Raw genomic sequence first — 23,307 nt, 5'->3', positions numbered from 1 at the left:
GCCAGCTTGGATTACATAGTGCCAGGCCAAACAGGCTTACACAGTGAGACTCAATCTTAATAAATAAAATAATATATATGTAACATATTCTAATATAATAAATAATATAATACAAAATGATAAACGAAAATAAACAAAATAGACCTAACAATGGAACACAGATTTGCTCAAACCTGCAAAAGAGGTGCCATGGGATTGAGGGCATAACCCAAAGACAGAGCAATTGCCCAGGGTGCCTGAGACTCTGGGCTCCATTACTAGTCTTGAATGGGGAGGGGCTTCCTTTTCTGGGCTATTAACTCTCTTCTGGCCCCAGCCCAGAAACCAGGGCACTATGAATGGTGTCCTTCTACCCAAACACTATTTTCCCAAAGACCAGATTTCCTGAGTGTCTCCTACATTCGGGTCCTACAGCAAAGCAAACAAACGTCATCTGTTCTTTGGTGCTCTGATGTAGCTAATGTGAAATATTATGTCGAAGCCAGAGCTTCGTGGATGCAAATCCAAGTCTTATCATGTCCCTGGTTTCTGGACATTAAGGCAGCTGAGATGGATCACATCTTAAAGGTAGGTGCGAAAGTGTAGCTGGGTTTTTAGAGCATCCCGGCATTTAAATAGTCACTTCATTCACCTACTAAATACCCGAGTGCTGTCTCAAACACTACCTCAATACAGCACTGGTTTTGAAACGTAGAATGCCCTAGCATCGTCGAGGGCTCCTTAAGATGCAGCTCCTGGTGCAGACGTTTTGTGCTGGGCCTGACAATTTGCCATTAGAACAGGTGCCAGGAGGCATGACACGGAGGAGGCAAGTTCTTGACCTACTAAGACTCACCCTAACCTTAAGTTGGCTATGCCAGAGGAACTAACGGTAGAGCGTGTGTTTTCTCTCACCTTGGCGGGCTTGTCAGGGAGACAAGCCTGGGAGCTGTTCACTTGAGCCTGTCTCGCTAGTCCAGCCCAAAGCCAGAAGCCAGCTGAGCGGGCGTCTCCGCGCTGGGCGGGGAGCAGGGAGCTGTGGGGTTGGGGCACCACCAGACAGGGACGTAGGGAGGGACCTGATCTGGGTTTTACCCCGGGACAGGCCTGTGGAACGCGGGGGAGTCGTCCCTGCGCGAGTGCTCAGGGCGGTGCCCGCCGTGCGGCGTGGGGCGGATCGCGACCCCCGTCCCTCCCTGGGGCCGAGTCTCCGCCGCGCGCGCGCCGCCCACGCGCGATCGTCGCTATCGCGGGCTGCCGGCTGGCCTGGCCTCGCGGCACGGGGACCCTGCCAGCCATGGCCCAGCTCGGCGAACAGACTCTGCCCGGGCCTGAGACCACGGTGCAGATCCGTGTCGCCATCCAGGAGGCCGAGGATGTGGAGGATCTGGAGGAGGACGACGAGGGGACCTCGGCGCGGACAGCGGGGGACCCAGTCCGGTACCTCAGTCCAGGCTGGGGCAGCGCCAGCGAGGAGGAGCCGAGCCGCGGGCACAGGTAGGCTCGGTGGCTCGGGCCTGGCGAGGGGTCCCCGGGGCTCCGGTGCGCGACAAGTCGCCAGGGCAGAGGGGCTGACTCAACCCCGCCACGGAGGCTGCAGAGTGAGTCAGAATCTGCTTTGGGGAACAGTCTGTGCCCCAGCCCTCAGCAGGTTTTGATTCTTGATTGACAAGGCTTCCAAGGATGGCGGCGGGGATCTGAGGGACCTGGACTTGGGGCGGAGGGTTGCTCTGGGATCCAAAAAGGGAGATTAGCATGGGCCATCCTCGCCATCCCTACTTCTGAAGGAGACGCCCCCTTCGGTGGACGCACCCCACCAGACATTTGACCCAGCCTGGAGTTCCCCCCGGTGAGGCTGGGCCTCCTCCTCCGGATGCCAGGGATTCTACAGAGCCTTCATCACCATCATCACCTGCTCTGCTCACCATTCCAGTGTCTTCACTTGGCTTCTGGGTGGGCGCAGGCCAGGCACAGTTGAGACATGCAGATGGGGGCATCCAGGAAGGGATAATTTCCTGGTGGAGAGAGCTCTTCTGGTTGAGATGGCCTAGGGCCTTGCTGCTTCACCTCCCTGGGAGTTCCTGTTTCTGCCTGCCTGCTTGCCTGCCTTCTGTACCTGGAGCTGGCTCCTTCACTGCTCACTGATGAGTGGCTTATAGTGTGGGTATAGCACCCGTCTGACCTTGCCCCTGGGCAGCGAGCATTCTTCTCAGCCAGACACTCATCGCTAATGTTTAGGCCCCTTCACAGCAACGGTTTCCTTATTGCTATTGAAGAGCTATCCTATATGAAGCTGATGAGAAAAAAAAAGACACAGCAATGGCACTAGCAGATTCTAGGGAATTAAAGAGTCCTTTGGTAAGAGCCCCCTCTCTATCGCTGAAAGCTCAAATCCAGCATGGGAGCATACTGGGGCCACAGCCAAGGGGCTGCTCCATCCTCAGTTAAAAGAGACCGGAGCTTGGTTGAAACGGTCTGGAACCCACCATTTCAGGCCAGATCAGCAGAGACAGATGTTGTGGGAAAAAAGGCCAGTCTCACAGTTCAGGGTAGGAATGGTGACCCAGTCAACCAACGTCCTGGCATCAGATGTACAAAAAGCTCTCTCTATGCCAAGCGCAAAACTGATGAGCAGATAAAGACAGCTGCTGGGTCAGATTAACTCCAGAGGTCAAGCAAAATACCTGCGGGTTGCTTACCTTATGGCTTTGTTTGCCTGTGTGACTACAGCCCAAAAGCTGCTCCCTCCTAAATAGCCCAGGTGAAGGCCCCACTTATTTCTTGGTCCAAGAAAGATTCTCTAATGGAGTCCTTAGGAGACACTGATCCCACAGCCTTTTGCCTTGCCCCTCACAGGTCACTCCAGGGCCACCCTTTGTCACTCTCAGCTCCAGAAGCTCAAGGATCATGGAGCTTTCAGCCCGCAACAGTTTCTGTTGCCTTGCCTACTAACATGGAGTTGGCCTCTGAAAATCCCAGTGAGTCTTCAGGTTAGTGGAGCTGCCAGGAGCTTCATGGCTAGGTACCTAGGACCTAAGGAGATCCAACCAGGGACAAGATAATGCTGTCCCCTCTTTAGGCCCAGCCTGATGTGGGCAGCAGCTACCCTGTATGAATGCCTCAAGAAGGAGCTCCAGTTCCTAAATCTGTTTAAGATTTGACACCCACCTACCTCATGCCCTCAGCCCATGGCTGCCTTCTGTCTCATTTCCTGCTCCAGGGGCACTGTCCCACCAAGCCTGGCAGCGGGGAGGGGCTGTGTCTTCATCCTTCTGCCCTCCCACGTTTTTATTCTTCATTGGATTTCCAGTCAGCCTTGCAAACTTCTCCATCTTCCCCACATTGCCCGTGCCCCTCCCTGAGTGAGCCAGTTTGGTCCTGGCTTCTGTGTTGCTTGGGTCCTCTGTGCATCTTAGGACTAAAACGTTCCCAGTCTTAAGTCCACCGTTACACCTCCCTCACAGGTCCCTGCAGCTCCATCGAAACACCAGAACGGATGGGCATCTTGTAAATATGTGTGGGCTGAGTACGCTCACTTTATAGTGTGAAAAGCAGTATGTTCCCATCCCCACCCCGCCACCACCTGTGAGACAGTGAGACCCTGGAAGGCAGGGGCTTTGTCTTAGCCCTTTCCACACCCATAGTACCCAGTCCAATACCTGGCTTCTACCCTGGGGACAAGAAATAAATGAACAGTTACTGTTGTTGTTTCGTTGTATTTATTAGATGGATATGATGTGTATGGTTTCGCCTGGACCATGTGGAAGTATGTTGTACACAGAGTCCCGCCTGAAATGCTTCATCGTGTAACTCTTAACAAGGATGTTCCTTAGGGAGCCGTTAACACTACCTTTGCCAGCTCAGAAGACAGGCACTAACTCCCTAATAGAACCTCCCAGATTGTCTCCACAGTCAAGTCCCACAGTCTTCTCTTACAGCTGTCTCCTCTCCTCAGACCAGCAGGCAGTCGGGTCAGGCAGAGTTTGCCTGTTGTTCTGTTTCAGAAGAATCCTTTAACAGAGAGTCCAGCGTCTTAAAAATGATGACCTTGTAAAGATAGCAGCTGAGCCAGACCCCCCTGGGGGCAGGGTGAGCATGTAGGTGCCCATGGAGACCAGAAGAGGGCATCACTCCCCAAATGGAGCAGTACTCTGAACAATTCAACAACAGTAAAAGGCTTCTGAACAATGAGCAGAGATTGAGTTAAGTGTATAGTGAGTGTGAGGCGTTTCTGGCGATGCTCACCCAGGCTATGACTTCACAGCAGCCTTGGTTCTGAGCACAGTGTGCACATTTTGCCTTGTGCATACTGCCATCCCACCCAGTGCCAGCAAACGCTGCCCGAAACACCCCAACTCAGATTCAAGTTAGAATCATATTGATTGCAGTGTTTTTGGCTGTGCGTGCAAAGTTTTCTGCACTCATAGAAACATAATGGATTGAGTATGGAAGACATAAACTTTCTACCTTTTTCCTAGTTAGTCATTCCTTGGTATATATAAAATTAATTTACTTTTTAGTTGTTTAATTTTAAGATTTTGATTTTATTTTATTTTTATTTACGTATGTGGTACATGAATACCAGTGCCCACTGAGACCAGAGATAGGTGTCCAGTCTCCTGGTACTGGAGTTGCCAGTGGCTGTGAGCTGCCCAAAATGGGTGCTGAGAATCTAACTCAGGTCCTCTGGAAGAGCAGCAAACACTCTATTGATTGATTGATTGATTGGCTGGTTGATTGATTGATTGATTGATTGATTTTAAAAATCACTCTCTCAGTTCCTGACTTTAGCTTCACAAACTATTGTTAAATGAGTTTTGGCTTGGCACTGACACAGAACTTCCAGTCGGTTCTGAAATGGCTCTAGACGTTTTCCTGACGCTTTGCATTATATATTCATGCAAGGCCGTGTTGCCAGCATTGGCAATGGAAAACCATTCATCAAAATATTAGTCATCTCAAAATAAGATGCGGAAAAGGCCCTCCTCCATGCTGCAGAGCCAAATATCAGCCCAGGCTTCACTCCGTGTGTAACAGCAATCATGGCATCCCGGTGCTGGGCCGATTGGTTCTGTCTTTAATCAATGACAAAATTAGGAAGTTGGAGAGATGGCCCAGCGGTTAAGAGTGCCAGCGGCTCTTCCAGAGGACTTGGATTTGATTCCCAGCACCCACAATGAGCTCACAGCTATCTGTCACTCCAGGCGAAACACCCATGTGCATAAAATAGAAACATAAAAAGTATTACCAAGGAATTATTTTAAAGTCAATTTCTTTATTATTTATAATCAATATTTAGTTTATATGCCTCTCTATCTGAAGTCATATAAAAATTCGTATTAAAAATGAGCTGCTAGGAGAAAAGTTTTAAAAGCCCTGATCTGGAACATTCGTAACCACTTTCCTTCTAATGGCTTTACTATTTTAAGACTGTAAGACTAGACATTTATTTATTTTCAAATGTTTCATGTTTAGATCAGTTTTCATAGTTCCATTAACTTATTCCTTTGTGCCATAGACTTCCTGTAGATACAGAAGTTAGGAGCAATGGGGTTCATTGAATCTGGACTAAACATTTTGGCATGAGTATTCCATAGGCTGTTCCATGACACTTCCTTACCTCACCTCAGGAGACATCATTGGTGAAAGGTGTTTCTCCATCATTCAGATCTGTCTTTGCGGACTTCCTGTCCCTCATTTATCAATACGATATACCACAGTTTTTTATTTGCATATGTAGTTTTTATTTGCATAATGTTGAATCAGCTTTGCCCTCCAGGGATAAGTCCCGGTTGCTTCTGGTGGATGATACTTTTATTTAGTTTAAATTTAAAAAGATTTCTAAATTTATATTAATTATGTATATATGGGCATACAAGTTTCCTTGGATGCCAACAGCAGGCATCCCCTGGAGCTGGAGTTACAGGTGGCTGTGAGCTGCCCGGTGTGGGTGCTGGGAACTGAACGCTGGTCTTCTGCAAGAGAAGTCCATGCTATGGATCCCTGGGCTGTCTCTCCAGGCCCAGTCCTCTTGTTTTTGCTTCTTGTTTTAGTTTTAGGGGACGGAGTCTCAGCATGTTGCTCAGGCTGATGAAGTCTTAGGTGTATTGTGGTCTATTTCCTCACCTGAGCCTCCCAAGTAGCTGGGACTGCAGGTCAACTCTCTGATGGCTGGATAATCATCCTTCTAGTGCATTGTTGAAATCTGCTTGCATCTGTGCTCTTCAGTAGTCAATTTGGACTATAACTTCTTTCTTGGTAATGCCCCTGTCTGGCTTTAATTTGTAAAATAAATTTGTGATTATTTCATTCTATCCAACTTTCTGGGATGAGTTTGAGAAGGATTGATACTTACTCTTCCCTAAAGATTGGTGAAATTCAGCAGAAGAACCATCAAATCGCAGGCTTTTTTTTTCTGTAATGGGAGATATTTGTTTTTCATTTAAAATTTTGTTTCACATCTTGTGTGTTTTGCTTGCCAGTATGTCTGTGCACCGCATACAGGCAGTGCCTATTAGTGCCAGAAGATGGCGCCAGATACACAGACCTGGAGTTAACAGGTAGTCATGGCTGTCGATCTGAGACACCTCTCCACCCACTTTCCTTTGGAAAAGAGCTTTTCCTTATCACCTAGATTGACCAAGGGTTCCGTCCAATGAGGCAAGCAGAAATATTCAATCATCTCACCTTTGAAATAAGGGCCTTTCCTCAAACTTGAACTTTTCCTCTTGGATTTTTACCTGGTTTTGCTATAATTAGTTACGGTTATTTTTGACGCTTGAGTGTCTGTCATGTAGCTGGGAACGCCCATCCATGCTGCCGTCAGTGCGCCCTCTGGGAACATGTCTAGTTGGTTTGGAGCACAACCTCACTTTTGGAAACTTCATAATTTGTACTTTTCCTACTCCAGTTATGGAATTTAGCCATTTCCACAGGATTCCATGGTCTTTTGAGACACTAGTAGAAAAGCATTTAGAAACCAAGACCGAAAAGAAAGAGTTCTCGTTTCTACCCGGGAACCATCACTTTCCAGGTATTTCCAGGCACAGGACTGCTTTTTAAAATGAATCTGCATAATAATTCAATTTGAACATCATAGATTTTTGGTGTTTATTTCTTTTATTTTTTTTTTCACACTGACAATCTTGACTCCTTACACTGTCTATAAGAATATGAGAACTGACAAAGCACCCCGTGGTCTGAGATGCCACTGGAGGCCATGTTGGTGTCCATGGTTCATGATACAGCCTCAGGCCACAATGAAGTATGAAATTCGAATGAATGTATACAGTCTATACCTCTGACTGATGTCTCAGTGATGTCCCCTGGCTTTGCTGCCTGGGCTGGAACATGCTGATGTGAATAGCATGAATAGTCATCTGAGGCCATGTTGAGTCCTGTGGTCCGTGCAGCCACTGAGGGCCAGTGAGTAGGATGGTAGCCCTGATACAGTCAGGGGCCATGTTGGTGTTTGTGGCCCATGTTACCACTGAAGCCCAGGAGGATGTCCATGATCCGGACTTTGGCTGGAAGCCATATTGATATCTGTGAGTACAGGAGAGCTGTCCCTGCCCCTCTCTGGCCATGCACAGCTCTCCTCGGTTGATGGCTTCTGGTGTGGGTATAGACAGGAAAAGACTCATCCTCCATTGTTTTCCCCTCCAATTTCCTTGCAAAATTGATAACTATTACAAGGTTGCTCCCGGAAGCCAATCATCTGTTTTGGTCCACTTTCTACCCTTTGAATCAATTTCAAACAGATTACCAAATTACAGCCATAGCAAAGGATCTTCTAGTTTACAATGTTTTATGTGAACAGCAATATTTAAGTATAAAACGTAAAACTTTCTGGGGTTTGGGGGGGGGGGTTGTTTGTTTGGTTGGTTAGTTGGTTGGTTGGTTTTTTGAGATGGGAATAGCCCAGGCTGGCCTGAAATGTCTAGGGAGCTGAGGCCAATGAAGCTCCTGATCCTTCTGCTCTCACTTTTCAAGAGCTGGAGCTATAGGAATGCATCCCCACCACGAGGTGCTGAGGTCAATCTCAGGTTTCCTCTATGTTGGGTGAGCATCCTACTAACTGAGCTTCATCCATACCCTCAAGTCTTCTTCAAGAGGAATTAATATGTATCCATTAATCCCAGTAACTGTCATTCCTTTCCAGAAGAGTCTCTGAGAGCTGGGCACAGGGGTGCATGCCTTTCATTCGGCACTCTGGAAGCAGAGGGAGGTAGATTTCTAAGTCCAAAGCAGACTGCTCTATAAATGGATTTCTAGGACAGCCAAAGCTACCCAATGATCCTGTCTCAGAACAAAACAAAACCTAGACAACATTAGCAACAAAGTATCTTTCGGATTTGCCACAACAAAACCTATTTGCTTTACATTACACATAATTTTTTAAAACCTTACTATGTTCAAACCTCTTACCTGGTACTAGAATATGAGAAGCCAGTATGAATCCTACCTTCAGCTTAGGATTCAGAGCTCTAGTGAGATGTGTACATGAGGAGCTTTCATACAATATAGTCAAGCATTAGAGAGGAGGGCGAGTTCCTTCCTGGAGAGGCGCTTTTGAGACACATGGTCAAGAGGGAGACCGCTGCTCAAGGGATCAGGAGTAGCATGTGCAAAGGTATGAGGTAAGGAAGTTTGGGCCATGGGGTCTTTCTATTTGCTTGGAGCAACGGGTATTGAAGGAAGTAAACAGAAAGGAGTTTGCAAGGTGGAGACAGCCAGATCCTAAGCGCATCAGAATATGGAGCTAAGCACCGTAGGCTTTGCTCGGCGGGGGATGGAAACCCTGCTGCAGTCGGTAGTAATATTGTTAAAATACAACAGCTGCATATTATAATGGCTTCTTCACGATATGTAATGTGGCAATTGTGTGGAGGAGGCTGGAGCCCAAAATACAGTACAGGAGGAGGTAGGAGGTGGGAAGTTACGACCATAGCAAGGCTCTGGGTGCGAAAGATATGAAAATACAAGAACAAAAAGAGATGTGACAGCCAAAAGGTAATTGAATTTACATTTTCCCTTTAGACCTATTTCCCAGCCTCTGCCTACCAGCAAAAGACTCTGGCAGCATGACAGGTACTGCCAAGCAGGAGAAGGAAGTGAGGCTGTTTTCTGAAGGAGTTGAATGTACCACAAAATTCTAGGGAGGCTAAGGGGGAACTGGGAGCTGCAGGGAAAAGCCTCTCTACTTTGGTTAGATGATTCTATTTGGTTAGGTGATGACAGCCAGATGATTCTCTGTTTGTCCTGAGTGGAAGCCTGCCCCTACCAAGTGTCTAGAGCCAACCAGGAAGAGAATCAATATGGGAGCTCGGGGGAAGCCCACGGAACCCACTAAGCAAATTATCAGCCCCGCCCCCCTCCTTCCAGCTGAATTAGCGTGGAGCTTAACCTCCCTCCTGAAGAGTGAGGGAGGGAATCTTGAAATCTTCCAAGGAGAGGAAGGAGAGGGAGTGAGTTTGCCGCGGAGAAACCCCCCCCCCCCCCCCCCCCCCCGATCAGCACACCGCAACAGTTGCTAACTGTATCCTGGTGTGATGTGCCGAGGACAGAAGTTCACCTCTGCAGTCGTCCTCCCCAGACCCCATGCCTTAAAATAATCATGGTGGAGGCGGATGAGAAACCTCACAGGCAAGACATTCCACAGCAAGGATACCTAACTGGAGCACTTCAACACTGTCAAGGTCATCAAAGATAAGGACATCTGGAGAAAGTCACCGCCAAGAGGAGCCTTGGGAGATATATAGCATGTAACGTGGAATCCTGGGTGAGAGCCTTTAGGGGAAATGGAAGGAGTCTAAACACACTATGCGCTTCAGCTAACGACACTGCCTAATTGTCATCTCCTTAAGAAGTGCACCGTAATAATAGGAGACATTAATAATAAATAAGCCTAGAGTGTGGCATGTAGAACTCACTGTGCTATTTTAATAACTTTTCCATAACTCTAAAATGATCCTAAAATAAGCTTATTGAAATTTTAAACAACAACAACAAAAAAAACCCGCGAACCTTTTATTAGTCACTTGAAGCAAAGCAATAGCAGGAAAATGCATTAGAACAGGCAACACAGGACACAGAGGTGGCGGTGACGTCTTAAAAGCCAGCACTCCAGTTGGCACACTGAGAGCTACTACATCTACCAAATGAGAACAGGGTGCTCTCAAAAGGGAACAGCCTGGGGCTGCAGGGATTGCTCAATGGGTAACGTACTTGTTGTACAAGCATAAAAATGCCCCAACACCCAGTCATGGTGGCCCACCTATCAACCCATCACATACATGCATACCCATATGCATATGAACATACACCACATGCACAGCTGTAGGGGTGATATTTAGAAAATGGTGCCCAGTCCAGCTTGTTCCCCGGCAGCCGCCATGTTCCCCCAGCTCCTCTGCTATGACCCGGGCTCCAGCTAGCTAGATGTGCAGGCCCTGGCACCCACAAGATGCCAGCGTCTTGTGGCAGAGCCAATCCCCCATGCTGCATCCACAAAGCTTGGCTGAACCCCAGACAATATCTGCCATCGTCCCAGTACCCAGTAGAAATGAGACTCTGAAAGCTTAATGATTATCTAAAGGATTTATATATTTAGAAATGCTCAATCAACAAGATGTCCACACAATTAAGAGTTGTTACCTAATATCTAACCTTTTGATAGAAGTTGCTACCCAGGACAGCTTTCCACCCATCTGTGGTTCTCCATGACTAATAGCCTCCTTCTTCCCCTCCCCTTCCTCTTTTTCTCCCCTCCCCTTCCTCTCTTCTCCCAGCTCCACCTTCTCTTCTACTGCCTAATCACCGAGCTCCACTGTGAATACAATGTAGCAGAATAAGTATCCTGCTACACACAGGCACATGCAAAGAAAGCTTGAAAGATCAAAACTGATTTCTTAGGTACTAAGTGAATAGCTACTAAACTTTAATGGTCTTAGTGACACCCTCTAGCATGGAAATCGAAGACAAAGACAGAGGACACACAAGAAAGAATACGCACAGGCGATCAGCTTTGATGGTCACTTCACGATTAGAACACACTCATAAAATAAGTAGTCTTAGCCGAACAGGGTGGCGCATGCATATCTGTAATCCCACCACATGTAACATAGGGACACTAAGATCTGGAGAGCCAAAGGCCAGCCTGAACTACACAGCAATATCAAGGCTAGTCTGTGCTATATTGTATGACCTGCTTCAAAAACAAAAGCAAATACTTCCTCCACAGGGATGGGTGTGCAGCTCTGTGACAGAGTGCTTGCCTAGTATGCCCAAGACCCTAGATTTGATCCCCATGCAGCACTTGAACAACTATTATCTTAGCAAACAACTTCGTCCTGCAGGGAATGCATCTACATAGCCACAATAATAAAACAGGTTGACTTTCAACGTTCATTTCTATCTCTAGACAGTACTTGGGATATTTCACAGCGTAGAGTATGGTGATGAGCTTTGGCAAAATGGAGCAGAAGTTCTTCCAATCAAATACGGAGGATTGGGCATCAGAAGAGAGACAGCAAGGTGGGGTGATACAGCAAACGTCTATATAATGAGCAGTGATTGAAACAATTGCAGCGAGATAAAGAGCCATCTTAAATATGCTCTCAAAAGCAAGCAGACCCTGGATGTGGCTCTCCCCTGGAGTAGTCATCTAGCACACAGGAAGCCCCAGGCTTGATACCCAGCACGGTGTAAACTGGGCGTGGTGCTGCACACTTGTACTCCCATCCCATGGGAGGTGGAAGCAAGAAGATCAGGAGAAGGTCATCCTTGGCTACATAGTGAGCTCAAGGCTAGCCTGAACCACATGACACTCTGCCTGCAAATCCCTAGACAGACAGAGGGCTAGTGGAGACCAACAGTAAAATAAAAGTGTTGACATTGGAAGAAGAGGCCATGGGATGTAAGTGACCTGAAGTCCTCATTTTATAATAGGATGCCCAGATACTACACCAGTGACAAAGATGACAAACACCCAGGGATTCTGAGCCTTCCCAGCAAAGCTGCCAGTTAGCAGAGGATAGGATGCAGTGTGTGATGGGGGCCAGTGGAGAGTTCTGGATGGACTCGAGTACAATGGCAAATGATAGAACTTACTACAAATGGCTCTCGTGGAGATGGGGCAGACCAGGAAGTTCTCCTCCCACACTGGAGTGACTGATTCCCAGTCAAAGATAAACTCATGTCGAAAAAAGGCAGGAGCAAACCTCTGTTTCACAGGACCTGGCCTGAAGCACCAGGGTTTCCCAGGCTCAGCTGTGTCTGCTGCTTCTCTGCATCTCCCACCTCCCATGAGCCATTGAAGATGGGGTCCAGCAAGGCATCCCCTGTGCAATGCCCCTCCAGAAACACCCAGCCAGAGAATGTTTACTTGGGCTCCCATGTTCCATTTGGTTCTTTGTACCTCACTATAGAATTTAACACCATCACCCACCTCCTCCATAGCCTGTCCCCTGTGTGCACAGGTGACTTGCTCTCTCTGGATTCGTTCCCAACCATTTTCCAGTTCTGTCTCTTCTTTCTACTCCCATTTCTAAATGTTTGCATCTTCCAAGCACCTATCCTTCAGTACGTTGGGTCTCATTTCAACTGGGCCCCTCAGTGTCTGTGACTACATAATCACGAAGGGAGAGACTTTTCCCCAATCAGATAACAGACTGGTTTTTCTTTTTAACAAGTGTGGAATATCTCTGGCACAGCTGGCCTTGGCAAGATCAGGGTACCGGAGCAGGCTCTGAGAGTCAGACACTCTGCTTTACTGTCTTCTAAAAATCACATCTGGAGATGGGAGGATGGACCGGGAAGACAGGAACCACATATTCATTTCAGAGCAAGTATGTCTCGCTAGCATCTGAGTGACACAGAATCTCAGCAGATAGCGTAACTATTTTTTAATTCCCTTTTCGTAAAGTTTTTTTTTGTGTAGGCACATGTTTGTATGTATACATGTGCAGGTTCATATATTTGGAGGCCAGAGGTCAACATTGTTTCTCTTTACCTTATTTCTTGAGGCAGAGCCTCTCTTTGAACCTGAAGCTCAACAATTCGGCTAGCCTTGCTGGTGAATAATCCCAGGCATCTTTCTGTCTCTGCTTCCCTGATGTTAGGATTACAGACAGGCACTACCATCTGTTGGCTTTCTACCCATGTGCTGAGTGTCTGAACTCAGGTTCCCATAGTTGTGTGGCAAACACTTTTCCAGTTGAGCCATTGGTTATATGGCCAACCACCTTTGAGAAAAGCCAATTCAGATAGGACCAGTTTAATTTCCAAGGGTTGCTATGACAACCAAGTGCACACCAGATGGTGTATAACAACAGAGATACATCGTCTTGTGAGTCTGAAATGAGGGGTCCAGTTTGGATAAGATCCCATGTATACTCAAGGATAGATGCTTATAGAATATGTTCATTCAGAATGGGAGGAGAAAGAAGAGATGGGGGCAGGGGCCTGTTCCCTAGCATGATCCTGGGGAAGGATCTGCCGGGCTTGTCTTCTTGGTTTCTCTTGCAATACCTTAATCTTTAATTACATCCTGAGTAACCATTTCCCTGTCTGTGTCTTTATGTGTCCAAGTTCTTGCTTTTAAGAGCATCTCACCTGCATGGGTTCCGGGGTCATCCTTCTCCACGATCCTTACATTGACATCCATAGCGAGTGACTCCAGATAAGGCCCTGTTCCGGGCTCTGAGGGCCTGAGGTGACAGTTCAACCTGCGACTAACTAACTCGTTGTCTCCCTCTGGCCGCAGCAGTGCTACAAGCGGGGGTGAGAACGAGCGAGAGGATCCGGAGCCTGAGTGGAAGCCGCCGGATGAGGAACTCATCCGGAAGCTGGTGGATCAGATCGAGTTCTACTTTTCTGATGAGAACCTGGAGAAGGACGCCTTCCTGCTCAAGCACGTGCGGAGGAACAAGCTGGGCTACGTGAGCGTCAAGCTGCTTACCTCCTTCAAGAAGGTGAGGGAGGCTGGCTTCTCAGAGACTGCCTGGGGGCATCTCTAGGGTGTGGATCTTGTGTTAAACATTGTTGGTCTTTTGTTTTGCACCCCCATCATAGGCCTCCCCTGCCTGGCAAATTTCCAATTAAATATGAGGCCTGAAAAAAAAAAAAAAAAAAAGCACAGAAAAGTATGAAGAGTGGGAATTTAGCAGTGCTAGAGAGCTAGCCCAGTCACTAATGCAAGCATGAGGACTGACATTTGATCCCCAGAACCCACAAGAAAAAGCCAAGCTTGGTTCCACGTCTGTAATTCCAGATTAGTCTACTGGGTGATCTCTATGCCAGTGAGAGGCCCTATCTGAAGTATAAATAAATTAATAGCAAGGTGTGTGGATCCTGAGAGGGATGGCTCCCAAGGTTAACATGGAGTCCCCATATATGCATACATGTGAACACACACACACACATACACAGAGAGAGAGAGAATCGTGCACACACACATGTGCGGGTGGGATATGAGAGCTTTCTTGAGAATATGCTTGTTTGTTCTGTAAAGGCTCTTGAGTGCTAAGACCAATGTCAGCTGGTGGTTACTAAGAAATGCTGTGACTATCTCGTTAAAGTTTGGGTCCTCTTGCCAGGCACATGGGTGCCCCGAGGGTGCTACACCAAGATAGGGGGTCTAGAGAGATGCCCGATGCTGTAGAATCGGGTGATACTCAAACCTTCCGCTTGCTAAGCTGAGTCTCAGTATGGGATGGGAGAGAACACACAGAGCTCAGTGAGGAGAGCTCTCTCCTCATGCTCTCTCCAGCATGCTCTCTCTGCTCTATGTAATACCAATGAGAACTCTGTGTGCCAGAGTGATAGATGCCACGGAATCACGACAGCCAAGCAGGAGGCTGCCTGTCCCTGCTGTAGACAGATGTAGAACTTGGGTCCTAAACTCCCTGCTCTCAAAGGACTGACTAACCACTTGGAATAATAACTCCACTCCTGGGCAAGGCGGGGGAGGGGGTGACTGGAATGGAAAAGTGCCATGCAGTTTGTTGTATAACAGTTTATATAAGGAGCAGGCCCATGCAGGGAGTGGGTCCTGGCCAAGATGTCTGTGCACTTTATCAGAAAGCATTGGAGAAAAGCCCCACACCTTGGAGCTCTGCCTGGCTCCTTGGTATACTCGGCTGTCTTCTTGGACTCTTTTTCATTTATACGTTCGCCAATCATATTTTTCTTTACATTTGATGAGTGTCGTGTTAAATACACGAGACACAAAAGGGGTACAGCATTCTGTCTTTCCTTGAAACATTTGCAGCCCAGCGAAAGATAAGAGAGCCATGAGGTGCTCCAGGGTCACCACAGATGGAAGACATAAAGATATTTAGGGACCAGCTGATCAGAGCAATGAACCTTTCTGGAGAACTGAGAAGCTTTGGTGTGGTAGCATTAGGATATGGTCTTAGAAGATAAATAGGAGTTTGCAAGGTAAAGAAGGGAAGGAATGTTTCGTATTCGGAGAGCATGCTCTAAAGTGAAAAATACTTCTAGGGCTGGAGAATCCATAAATAAAAATGCCAGTGGCATCCTCTGCACAGCTCCCCCTTTTGTGCTCTCCAAGGGCTTCAAGGGCCACTCTGGTTTTCTCCCCTTCCTTAGCTGGGTGTATTCTACAGATACACTCAGAAGCATCCTCTTCAAAGCCAGCTGCAAGGTGGACACTCCCAAGTCCACGCCCACAAATCCAGAGCAGAGGCTCTTTTCCTGCCAGAAGATTTTTCAGCACATCACAAGGAGAGACATATCAGAGGAAGGAACCAACACAGGGAGACTGCAAAGTCATAGTTCCTTTTCCCATCACTGTGACCAATTACTGGGTCACAGAGTTGAGGGTGCACCCCATCACAGCGAGGAAGGCATGGCAGCAGAAGCGTGAGGCAGCTGGTCACATGGTGCCCACAGTCTGGAAGCAGAGAGGGATGTGTGCTGCTGCAAGCCTTGCTTTCTCTTCTCTGTTCTGCCATGAGATGGCACTTGTCACATTTGGAGATCAACTTCCCTCTACAGTTCGCAAACACATCCAGATGTGTGTTTCTGGAGGGAGTCTCAATCCAGTCAGGTTGGGAATGATGGCTAATCACCCCATAGAGTTCCTGACAATCTTATAAAGTTCTAGACATTGCATGAGGCCAAACCTCCTTGTTTATCTTCTTAAATTTATTTTATGTATGTGTTAGTGTATGTATGGATACCATGTGCATGCAGTTCTCTCAGAGTCCAGAAGAGGGTGTCAGATCCCCTGCAACTGGAGATAGACTATTGGGAGACCCATCATGTGGTTGCTGGGAATTAAATTCAAGTCGTCTACAAGAGCAGCTAGTGCTAGTAACCACTGAGCCATCTCTCTAGTCCCCTGGTTCCTTTTCTGGTGTGGTACCTGGAAACCATCATAAAGAGTCACAAACACAGACTTGGGGTTCCCAGGGAGTAACCAGTGGTTCTCAGGGAACCTGGCTCTTGCCACTTTGTGTTCTCCAGTCCTTTGCAAATTTCCTCTGGTAGAACCTATCCCTCCCTTGGTCTCCACCCTTCCCAGTAAGGCAGCACATGCTTCCCGTTCTAACTCCAGTCTATCGCTCCACACAGAGTCCTGTGGTCTCTTCATGCTAAGAATGAGAAGCCATAGCTAGAATGGACAGTGCACACACTCTCAGCAGTGTGTCGGGACTCTGGGCTCTTTGGATGTTTCCCTGCCCTGCCCGGGTAGCAAGCTTTCCTGCTTTCCGTGCCTTTTCTGTTTGAGGCCTTCAGACATTGGAAGTTCCTGGTTCCTCTGCAGATCAGACTCATGGACTCAGCCTCAGAGGACTCTGGGTTACCCACCCCACCCACATCTAGTAGTTCTTGGGATGACTCATGTCTCTGGCATGTCCTCCACTGGAAGTGGGCCTCCACAAAATTGCCGTTTTATGAAATAAATATAGCTTTTCATACACTGCAGCATTGATATGCACACTTTCCATCATGGGAGGGGATTTTTTTCCCATGAGACGCGGGAGGAGACGCGCGGGAACGAGCGGGATTCAAACCCGCGGGTTAGAGAGAGAGTGCAGAGTGCCCCGCGCGCGCGCTCTGCAGGCGGACGCCTTACGGGCTGCGCCACCGCCGGGGAGGGGATTTTTAAAGAAGATTTATTTATTTATTTATTTATTTATTTATTTATTTATTTATTTATTTAATGTATGTGTGTACACTGTACAGTGTGTACACTGTAGCTGTCTTCAGACACACCAGAAGAGGGCATCCGATCCCATTACAGATGGTTGTGAGCCACCATGTGGTTGCTGGGATTGAACTCAGGACCTCTGGAAGAGCAGCCAGTGATCCTAACCACGGAGCCATCTCTCCAGCTCCTTTTCATGTAGTGTCTGTGCCTGTTACTCTTGGGGAAGATTACAGAAGAACGGAGAATATTTTACCATGAATCACAGCATTGGAGAATGCGAGACCCTCTAACTCCTTTCTTGATAGCAGCACATTCAGTGGTGACTGCCTAGAATCTTAGCATTTGAAGGCCTAGACTGGAGGGGTCATGAGTTTGAGTCCAGCCTGGACTATAGAATGAAAGCCTACCTCAAAACATACAAACAAAAACAAACAAAAATCTGGACTGGGGATGTAGCTCATGGAAGACTGCTTGCCTGTTATTCTACATTCTGTCCTCTAGACTGCCCCAAACTCACTGTGACTTGTACATTTACAACAGTAATGGGACAATGTTATTGAGTATTCTATATTTTTTGCACTGCCCCCCACACATACACATGTAAGTGTACTTCTGTAGTAGCTGGAAGTCAATCTTGAGCATTTCTCAGAAGCCAACCACCTTGGGGTTTTTGTTTGTTTGTTTGTCTTTTGTTTTTTGTTTTTGAGACAGGGTTCCTCCCTGGCCTGGCACTAGCCATGTAGGCAAGGCTGGCGGGCTGGAATGTCTGTCTCTGCTCCCCATTGCTGGGATTACAGGCACACACCATCCTGCCTGGCTTTTTCACACGGGTTCTGGGGAGTTAAACTGGGGTCCTCATGCATGTGTAACAAGCACTTCACCAACTGAGTCACCGCCCCAAACCCTCACCTCATCTTTGTGGCAATGCTATGAAGTAGACATTTTTAATATTTCTAGCACTTAGACGAGGAGGCTGGGTACTGAGAGAGTAAATAATTACCCAAGTCTTACTGGGGGGTGGAGATGACGCGTGGGTCTACGTACGTACTTAACAGCCTAGTTTTAGAGCAGTGACTCTCAACCTGTGGGTCATGACCCCTTGGGGAATCACATCTCAGACATCCTACATATCAGATATTTACATTATGGTTCATAAAGGTAGCAAAAATTACAGTTATGAAGTAGCAATGAAATAATTTTATGGTTGGGGGGCTCACCACAATGTGAGGAAATGTGTTAAAGGGTCTCAGTGTTAGGAAGGTTGAGAACCACTGTTTTAGGACTACAGAATCTGACCTGTGAACTTGGGCAGTTTTTACTCTGCCCAGCATTGTTCAAATCTACTGCTGGAGTCCGAAGCTGAAGAAAGAAGGGCTGGGGCTGTAGCTCATTGCTACAGTGCTTGCCTTCTGTGCACTGCACGATGCCCTAGGTTAATCCCCAGTCAAAACATCCAAACCAAAGAAGAGGCAAAAGATGTTTACCATCTGAAGAGAAACCAGGGCTATTGTTCCTATTGTGTTTTAGTCTCTCCAGCAAAGACTTGGAATCAACAACATAGGCTGTCCATCAACAAACGAGTGAATAATGTGGAAAGATTATATATATATATATATATATATGCATACATATATATATGTGTGTGTGTATTACATATAGTATATTCTATATATCATATGTATATATGATGACTACTCAGCTCTACAGGAAAATGTAATCACAAAATCTGCAGGAAAGTGGATGGACTTAGAATGTATAATATTCAGTGAAGTCACACAATCTCAGAAAGCAAAAACAAAAAGTTCTCTCTCATATGCAGAATCTATCCACTAGCATATGTATATATGTAAACAAATGTACATGCGAGGGTAGGACAATGTATAGAAAAGAGACCACGAAGGGCTGAATGTTAGGACGAGGAGAGACTGAGTGAGGTGCAGGTGACGGGCATGCATTAGAAAGAGAATCTAAACTCTTTCCAGTACTAACTCTGTTGTAGATTTTTTTTTTTTCGGGTTTGGTGATGGGTAACTGCATAAAACACATTTGATATTGCAGCTGTAAAATCCAGTGCGAAGCTCCACGGCTTCAGAACGGCCGTTCTAACTGTTCACTGAGATACATAGACTTGGGGTCTGGCTAATTTCAGCATGTAATTCTTTTTGCTATTTTTTTTTTTTATAATACCGTTTGTTTTAAAGAATTTCAAGGAAAGAAAGCATTGAAGAAGTGGCTAGAGAAATTTTTCATTTCATTCTCCGTTTGGTATTTGAGTGTCTTCCACATAAGGTATGATTTTTAGGCATAAGTGTTGAAGAGGCCAAAGGAGGGAGGGAGGAAGGAAGGAAGGATATAGCATGTACAAGTGTGGACAAGGAGAGGAGGTACCATTCAGACCTGCTTTGTGCTCCTCAGGTGAAACACCTCACACGGGACTGGAGGACCACAGCACACGCCTTGAAGTATTCAGTCACCTTGGAGTTGAACGAGGACCACCGGAAGGTTAGGAGGACCACCCCCGTGCCGCTGTTCCCCAATGAGAACCTCCCCAGCAAGATGCTCCTGGTGTATGATCTACACCTGTCCCCTAAGCTATGGGCCTTGGCCACACCCCAGAAGAACGGAAGGGTGCAGGAGAAAGTAATGGAACATCTGCTCAAGCTCTTTGGGACTTTTGGAGTCATCTCGTCGGTGCGGATCCTAAAGCCTGGGAGAGAGCTGCCCCCTGACATCCGGAGGATCAGCAGTCGCTACACCCAGGTGGGGACCCAAGAGTGTGCCATTGTGGAGTTCGAGGAGGTGGAGGCGGCCATTAAAGCCCATGAATTCATGGTCTCTGAATCTCAGGGCAGAGAGAACATGAAGGCTGTCCTGATTGGGATGAAGCCGCCCAAAAAGAAACCCCTCAAAGATAAGAACCATGAGGATGAGCCCACAGCAGGTACACACCTAAGCAGATCCCTGAACAAGAGAGTGGAAGAGCTTCAGTACATGGGGGATGAGTCTTCCGCCAACAGTTCCTCTGACCCTGAGAGCAATCCCACATCTCCTATGGCTGGCCGGCGGCATGTGGCCAGCCACAAGCTCAGCCCTTCCGGCCACCAGAATATTTTTCTGAGCCCAAATGCCTCCCCATGCTCAAGCCCGTGGAGCAGCCCCTTGGCGCAGCGCAAGGGTGTCTCCAGAAAATCCCCACTGGCTGAAGAAGGTAGACTGAACTTCAGCACCAGCCCCGAGATCTTCCGGAAGTGCATGGATTATTCTTCCGACAGCAGCATCACTCCCTCGGGCAGCCCCTGGGTTCGCAGACGACGCCAAGCTGAGATGGGGACTCAGGAGAAAAGTCCAGGGGCAAGTCCTCTGCTGTCTCGGAAGATGCAGACCGCAGATGGGTTACCTGTGGGGGTGCTGAGGCTGCCCAGAGGCCCTGACAACACCAGGGGCTTCCACGGTGGACATGAGAGAGGCAGAGCCTGTGTATAATTCCTTCTATTTTTAATACCAGCTCCGTTGAAAACCATCTTTGTTTCCGAGGTCTTCACAGACAACTAGCATGACAGAGAATGGAGTTCAGTCCCCTTAGAAAGCTTTTTTTTTTTTAATCGATGTAGACCTCTTAATTTATATATTTGTAAGGTATACAAACTGTCTGGTGTGCCATGGTTTTAGGATTGTCTTCTGACTGGGAGCTGTTACTTTCAGCGTGGCCACTATTTTGTCAATGCTTGGCATGTGTAAGTGTGATGGTTCTGAAGGGTTGTGGGCCAGAGGCTCTCTGGAAAGATCTAGCAGTGTCAGGATCGTTTTGTTTTTTTTCTTATAATGACTGAGCTGTCCTTGGCAGGCCGTGCAAGGGCTCCTCTTAAGACCTCAGAGGAGTTTTGTTCAATGGTAAACCCTTCAGTCAATAGCATGGTGACTATAGGTCTGAGTGTCTGTTCCCTGTCGAGTGAATAAATAATAAACCACCCACTGGAAGTCCTGTATCTGAGGTCACAGGCCATGCCCTTTCAAGAAGGAACCCAGTGGGGACATGTCCTCTCTATCTAGCTCACAGTGTTCCCACAGGGCAGTCCCAGAGTCTCCTGGGAGGTCTGTCATTGCTTAGGCAATTTCTGCTGTCCCCATAGCATCCCAGAGCAACAGCATTTGACATCACCCGAGAACTTACTAGAAGTAAACATTTCTAGGCCCCAGAAAAGGGATTCTAGGTGTATTTCTAAAGATTTACTCTCATTTTTATTTATACGTATGTGCCTGTGTGTCTGTCATGTGTGTGTCTGTGGAGGCCAGACTGGGGCATCAGAGCCAATGAAATTAGAGTTACAGGTGTGAGCTTCTCAGTATGGATGCTGGGAACCGAACTCCGGTCCTCTAGAAGAACAACGGGTGCTCTTAACCCCTGAGTCATCTTCCCGGTCCCAAGATCTAGAGTTTGAAAAGCCCTGCAGAGGATAGGTGCTAGTTCGAGAACCCTTGAGGTGGCCAAAGCTGCAGGACCCCGTGTCAGCCAGTGTGACCCCACATCCATCATTCTGATTCTTGGAGGTTGGTATCAAGCTCCCACTGCCTTCTGGTATCCTTGGGACATGCTTTGCTGCATGGTGGTGTGTGGGTTGTAGTCAGTCCTCTCTAAAAGTGGGCTTCATTTCCTTCTCACTGGGCTTGCTTTCTGTTACCACCAAAAGCCATTTTGGTGTAACACCAAAGATCTCTGGCCTGGGTCCCAGTGTTAGCTTAGCCATGGGCCATTTGGGCGGGGCGGGGGTGGGGGGGGAGCTTAGGGCTCATTAAGAACTGAGTGGTGATTGTTTGCCAGGGATGTTGATATAAACTTTCTATGCTTTCTCATTTAAATCATCCTAACACGATGTGAAGGGGAAAAAAAAAAAAAAAAAAACTCAGGTATTGAAGCGACTTTATACCAGATTTAAAAAAGAAAAAGGCCCCATGTGGATTACTAATCTATCCAAGGTTTAGTAACTGGGTTGATGGTTCTGGGGCTCGTTTTGTTATGGCTGCTGCTGCCACTGCTGCTGCTGGTGATGGTTGTGGTGATGGTGGTGGTGGTGATGGTGGTGGTGGTACTATTTTCTGAGATAGTCTTGCCCTGTAGTATTGGCTGACCTCAAACTTCCAATATCCAGGTCTTAGTCTATGGAGGCCTCATACACACCATCACCCCATTAATTAATTAAGCTGGCATTAAATGTTTTTCTATTATTATTATTATTATTATTATTATTATTATTATTATTATTACTATAGTGTGTGTGACATGTACGTTTGTACAGTCAGGTCACCCTATAGAGCATGTCTCTGGACGTCAGAAGAGTGACAGCTGTGAGCTGGAGGAGTCAGTTAGCTGTCTCTTCCACCGGTGAGTTCCAGGGATCAAACTCAGCTCATCAAGGCTTGCATGGCAAGCATTTTGACTCTCTGAGCCATCTTGCTGGCCTCACTAAATGGTTTTGGCTTTGCTGAGCTTTGCTCGGCATTTATATCCACGAGACGCAGGCACACAAGTGCTACTGTGAAAAAGGTGCTGGGCCTTTCCATTGGACGAATTGTTTCCCTTGTCCTCAGCAGCCCCACTGTCACACTGGTTAATTTACACAGAAAGCTTCAGAGGCAGGAGGATAATGCTCACCTAGGAAAACTTTGAAAATGGAGAAGGACAAGTGTGGGGTGTTTTCCTTTTGAAATAGGCTGGCCTCAAAAAACACGATATAGCTGGGGATGTGCGACCTTGAACTTCTGACCCTTTTGCCTCCATCTCCAGGATGCTGGGATTGCAGGCACACACCACTACCATGGGTAGTCTTATGCAAAGCCTGGGGAACCAAACCCAGACCTTTGTGTATTCTAGGCAAGCCCTCGGCCAACTGAGGTCTGCCCCCAACCCCAAATGTGTATTTTAAATTATACAGGTATATCCAAATTAGCAGATGATTATCTGGTCAGGAAGATGACATTCCCTTTAAGGCCCAGAATTAGTGCAGACAATACTGGCAGGAAATAGGTTCTCCACTTTCCCAGCTTCCGGCTGCAGGCGTATGTCACTACAGCAGTGTCACTAGACAGCAGACTGAGACCTTCTGATCCTGTGCAGGTCCACAGCTTTCCTCCAGCCGCTCCTTGTGTCTCCT

General features: G+C 47.3%; 1 protein-coding gene across 2 annotated transcripts; it reads left to right on the top strand.

Moving 5' to 3' along the window:
• The first annotated feature begins 752 nt into the window (after nucleotides 1–752).
• Larp6 (La ribonucleoprotein 6, translational regulator) lies at nucleotides 753–21,128 on the top strand. Of its 2 annotated transcripts, none has more exons than XM_076925447.1 (3): nucleotides 753–1,476; nucleotides 13,748–13,952; nucleotides 19,574–21,128. In XM_076925447.1, the coding sequence occupies exons 1-3, from the start codon at nucleotides 1,277–1,279 to the stop codon at nucleotides 20,639–20,641; spliced, it is 1,473 nt and encodes a 490-aa protein (XP_076781562.1). In that variant the 5' UTR covers nucleotides 753–1,276; the 3' UTR covers nucleotides 20,642–21,128. The 2 variants fall into 2 exon arrangements, with proteins under 2 accessions (XP_076781562.1, XP_076781561.1); XM_076925446.1 differs by having other exon boundaries at nucleotides 757–1,476; nucleotides 13,745–13,952.
• Nucleotides 21,129–23,307: the final 2,179 nt, after the last annotated feature.

This window comes from Arvicanthis niloticus, chromosome 26 (assembly GCF_011762505.2).
Source record: "Arvicanthis niloticus isolate mArvNil1 chromosome 26, mArvNil1.pat.X, whole genome shotgun sequence".
Taxonomy (NCBI): domain Eukaryota; kingdom Metazoa; phylum Chordata; class Mammalia; order Rodentia; family Muridae; genus Arvicanthis; species Arvicanthis niloticus.
The sequence above is the reverse complement of the archived record's forward strand: the minus strand, read 5'-3'. Positions and strand labels throughout refer to the sequence as shown.

What these genes read in the sequence shown, in the direction of transcription:
- Larp6 (XM_076925446.1), top strand. Translation starts at nt 1,277, where the DNA reads ATGGCCCAGCTCGGCGAACAGACTCTGCCCGGGCCTGAGACCACGGTG. An exon ending in GAGCCGAGCCGCGGGCACAG is followed by an intron (nt 1,477 to 13,744) that starts GTAGGCTCGGTG and finishes CTCTGGCCGCAG; the next exon opens with CAGTGCTACAAGCGGGGGTG. An exon ending in TGCTTACCTCCTTCAAGAAG is followed by an intron (nt 13,953 to 19,573) that starts GTGAGGGAGGCT and finishes TGTGCTCCTCAG; the next exon opens with GTGAAACACCTCACACGGGA.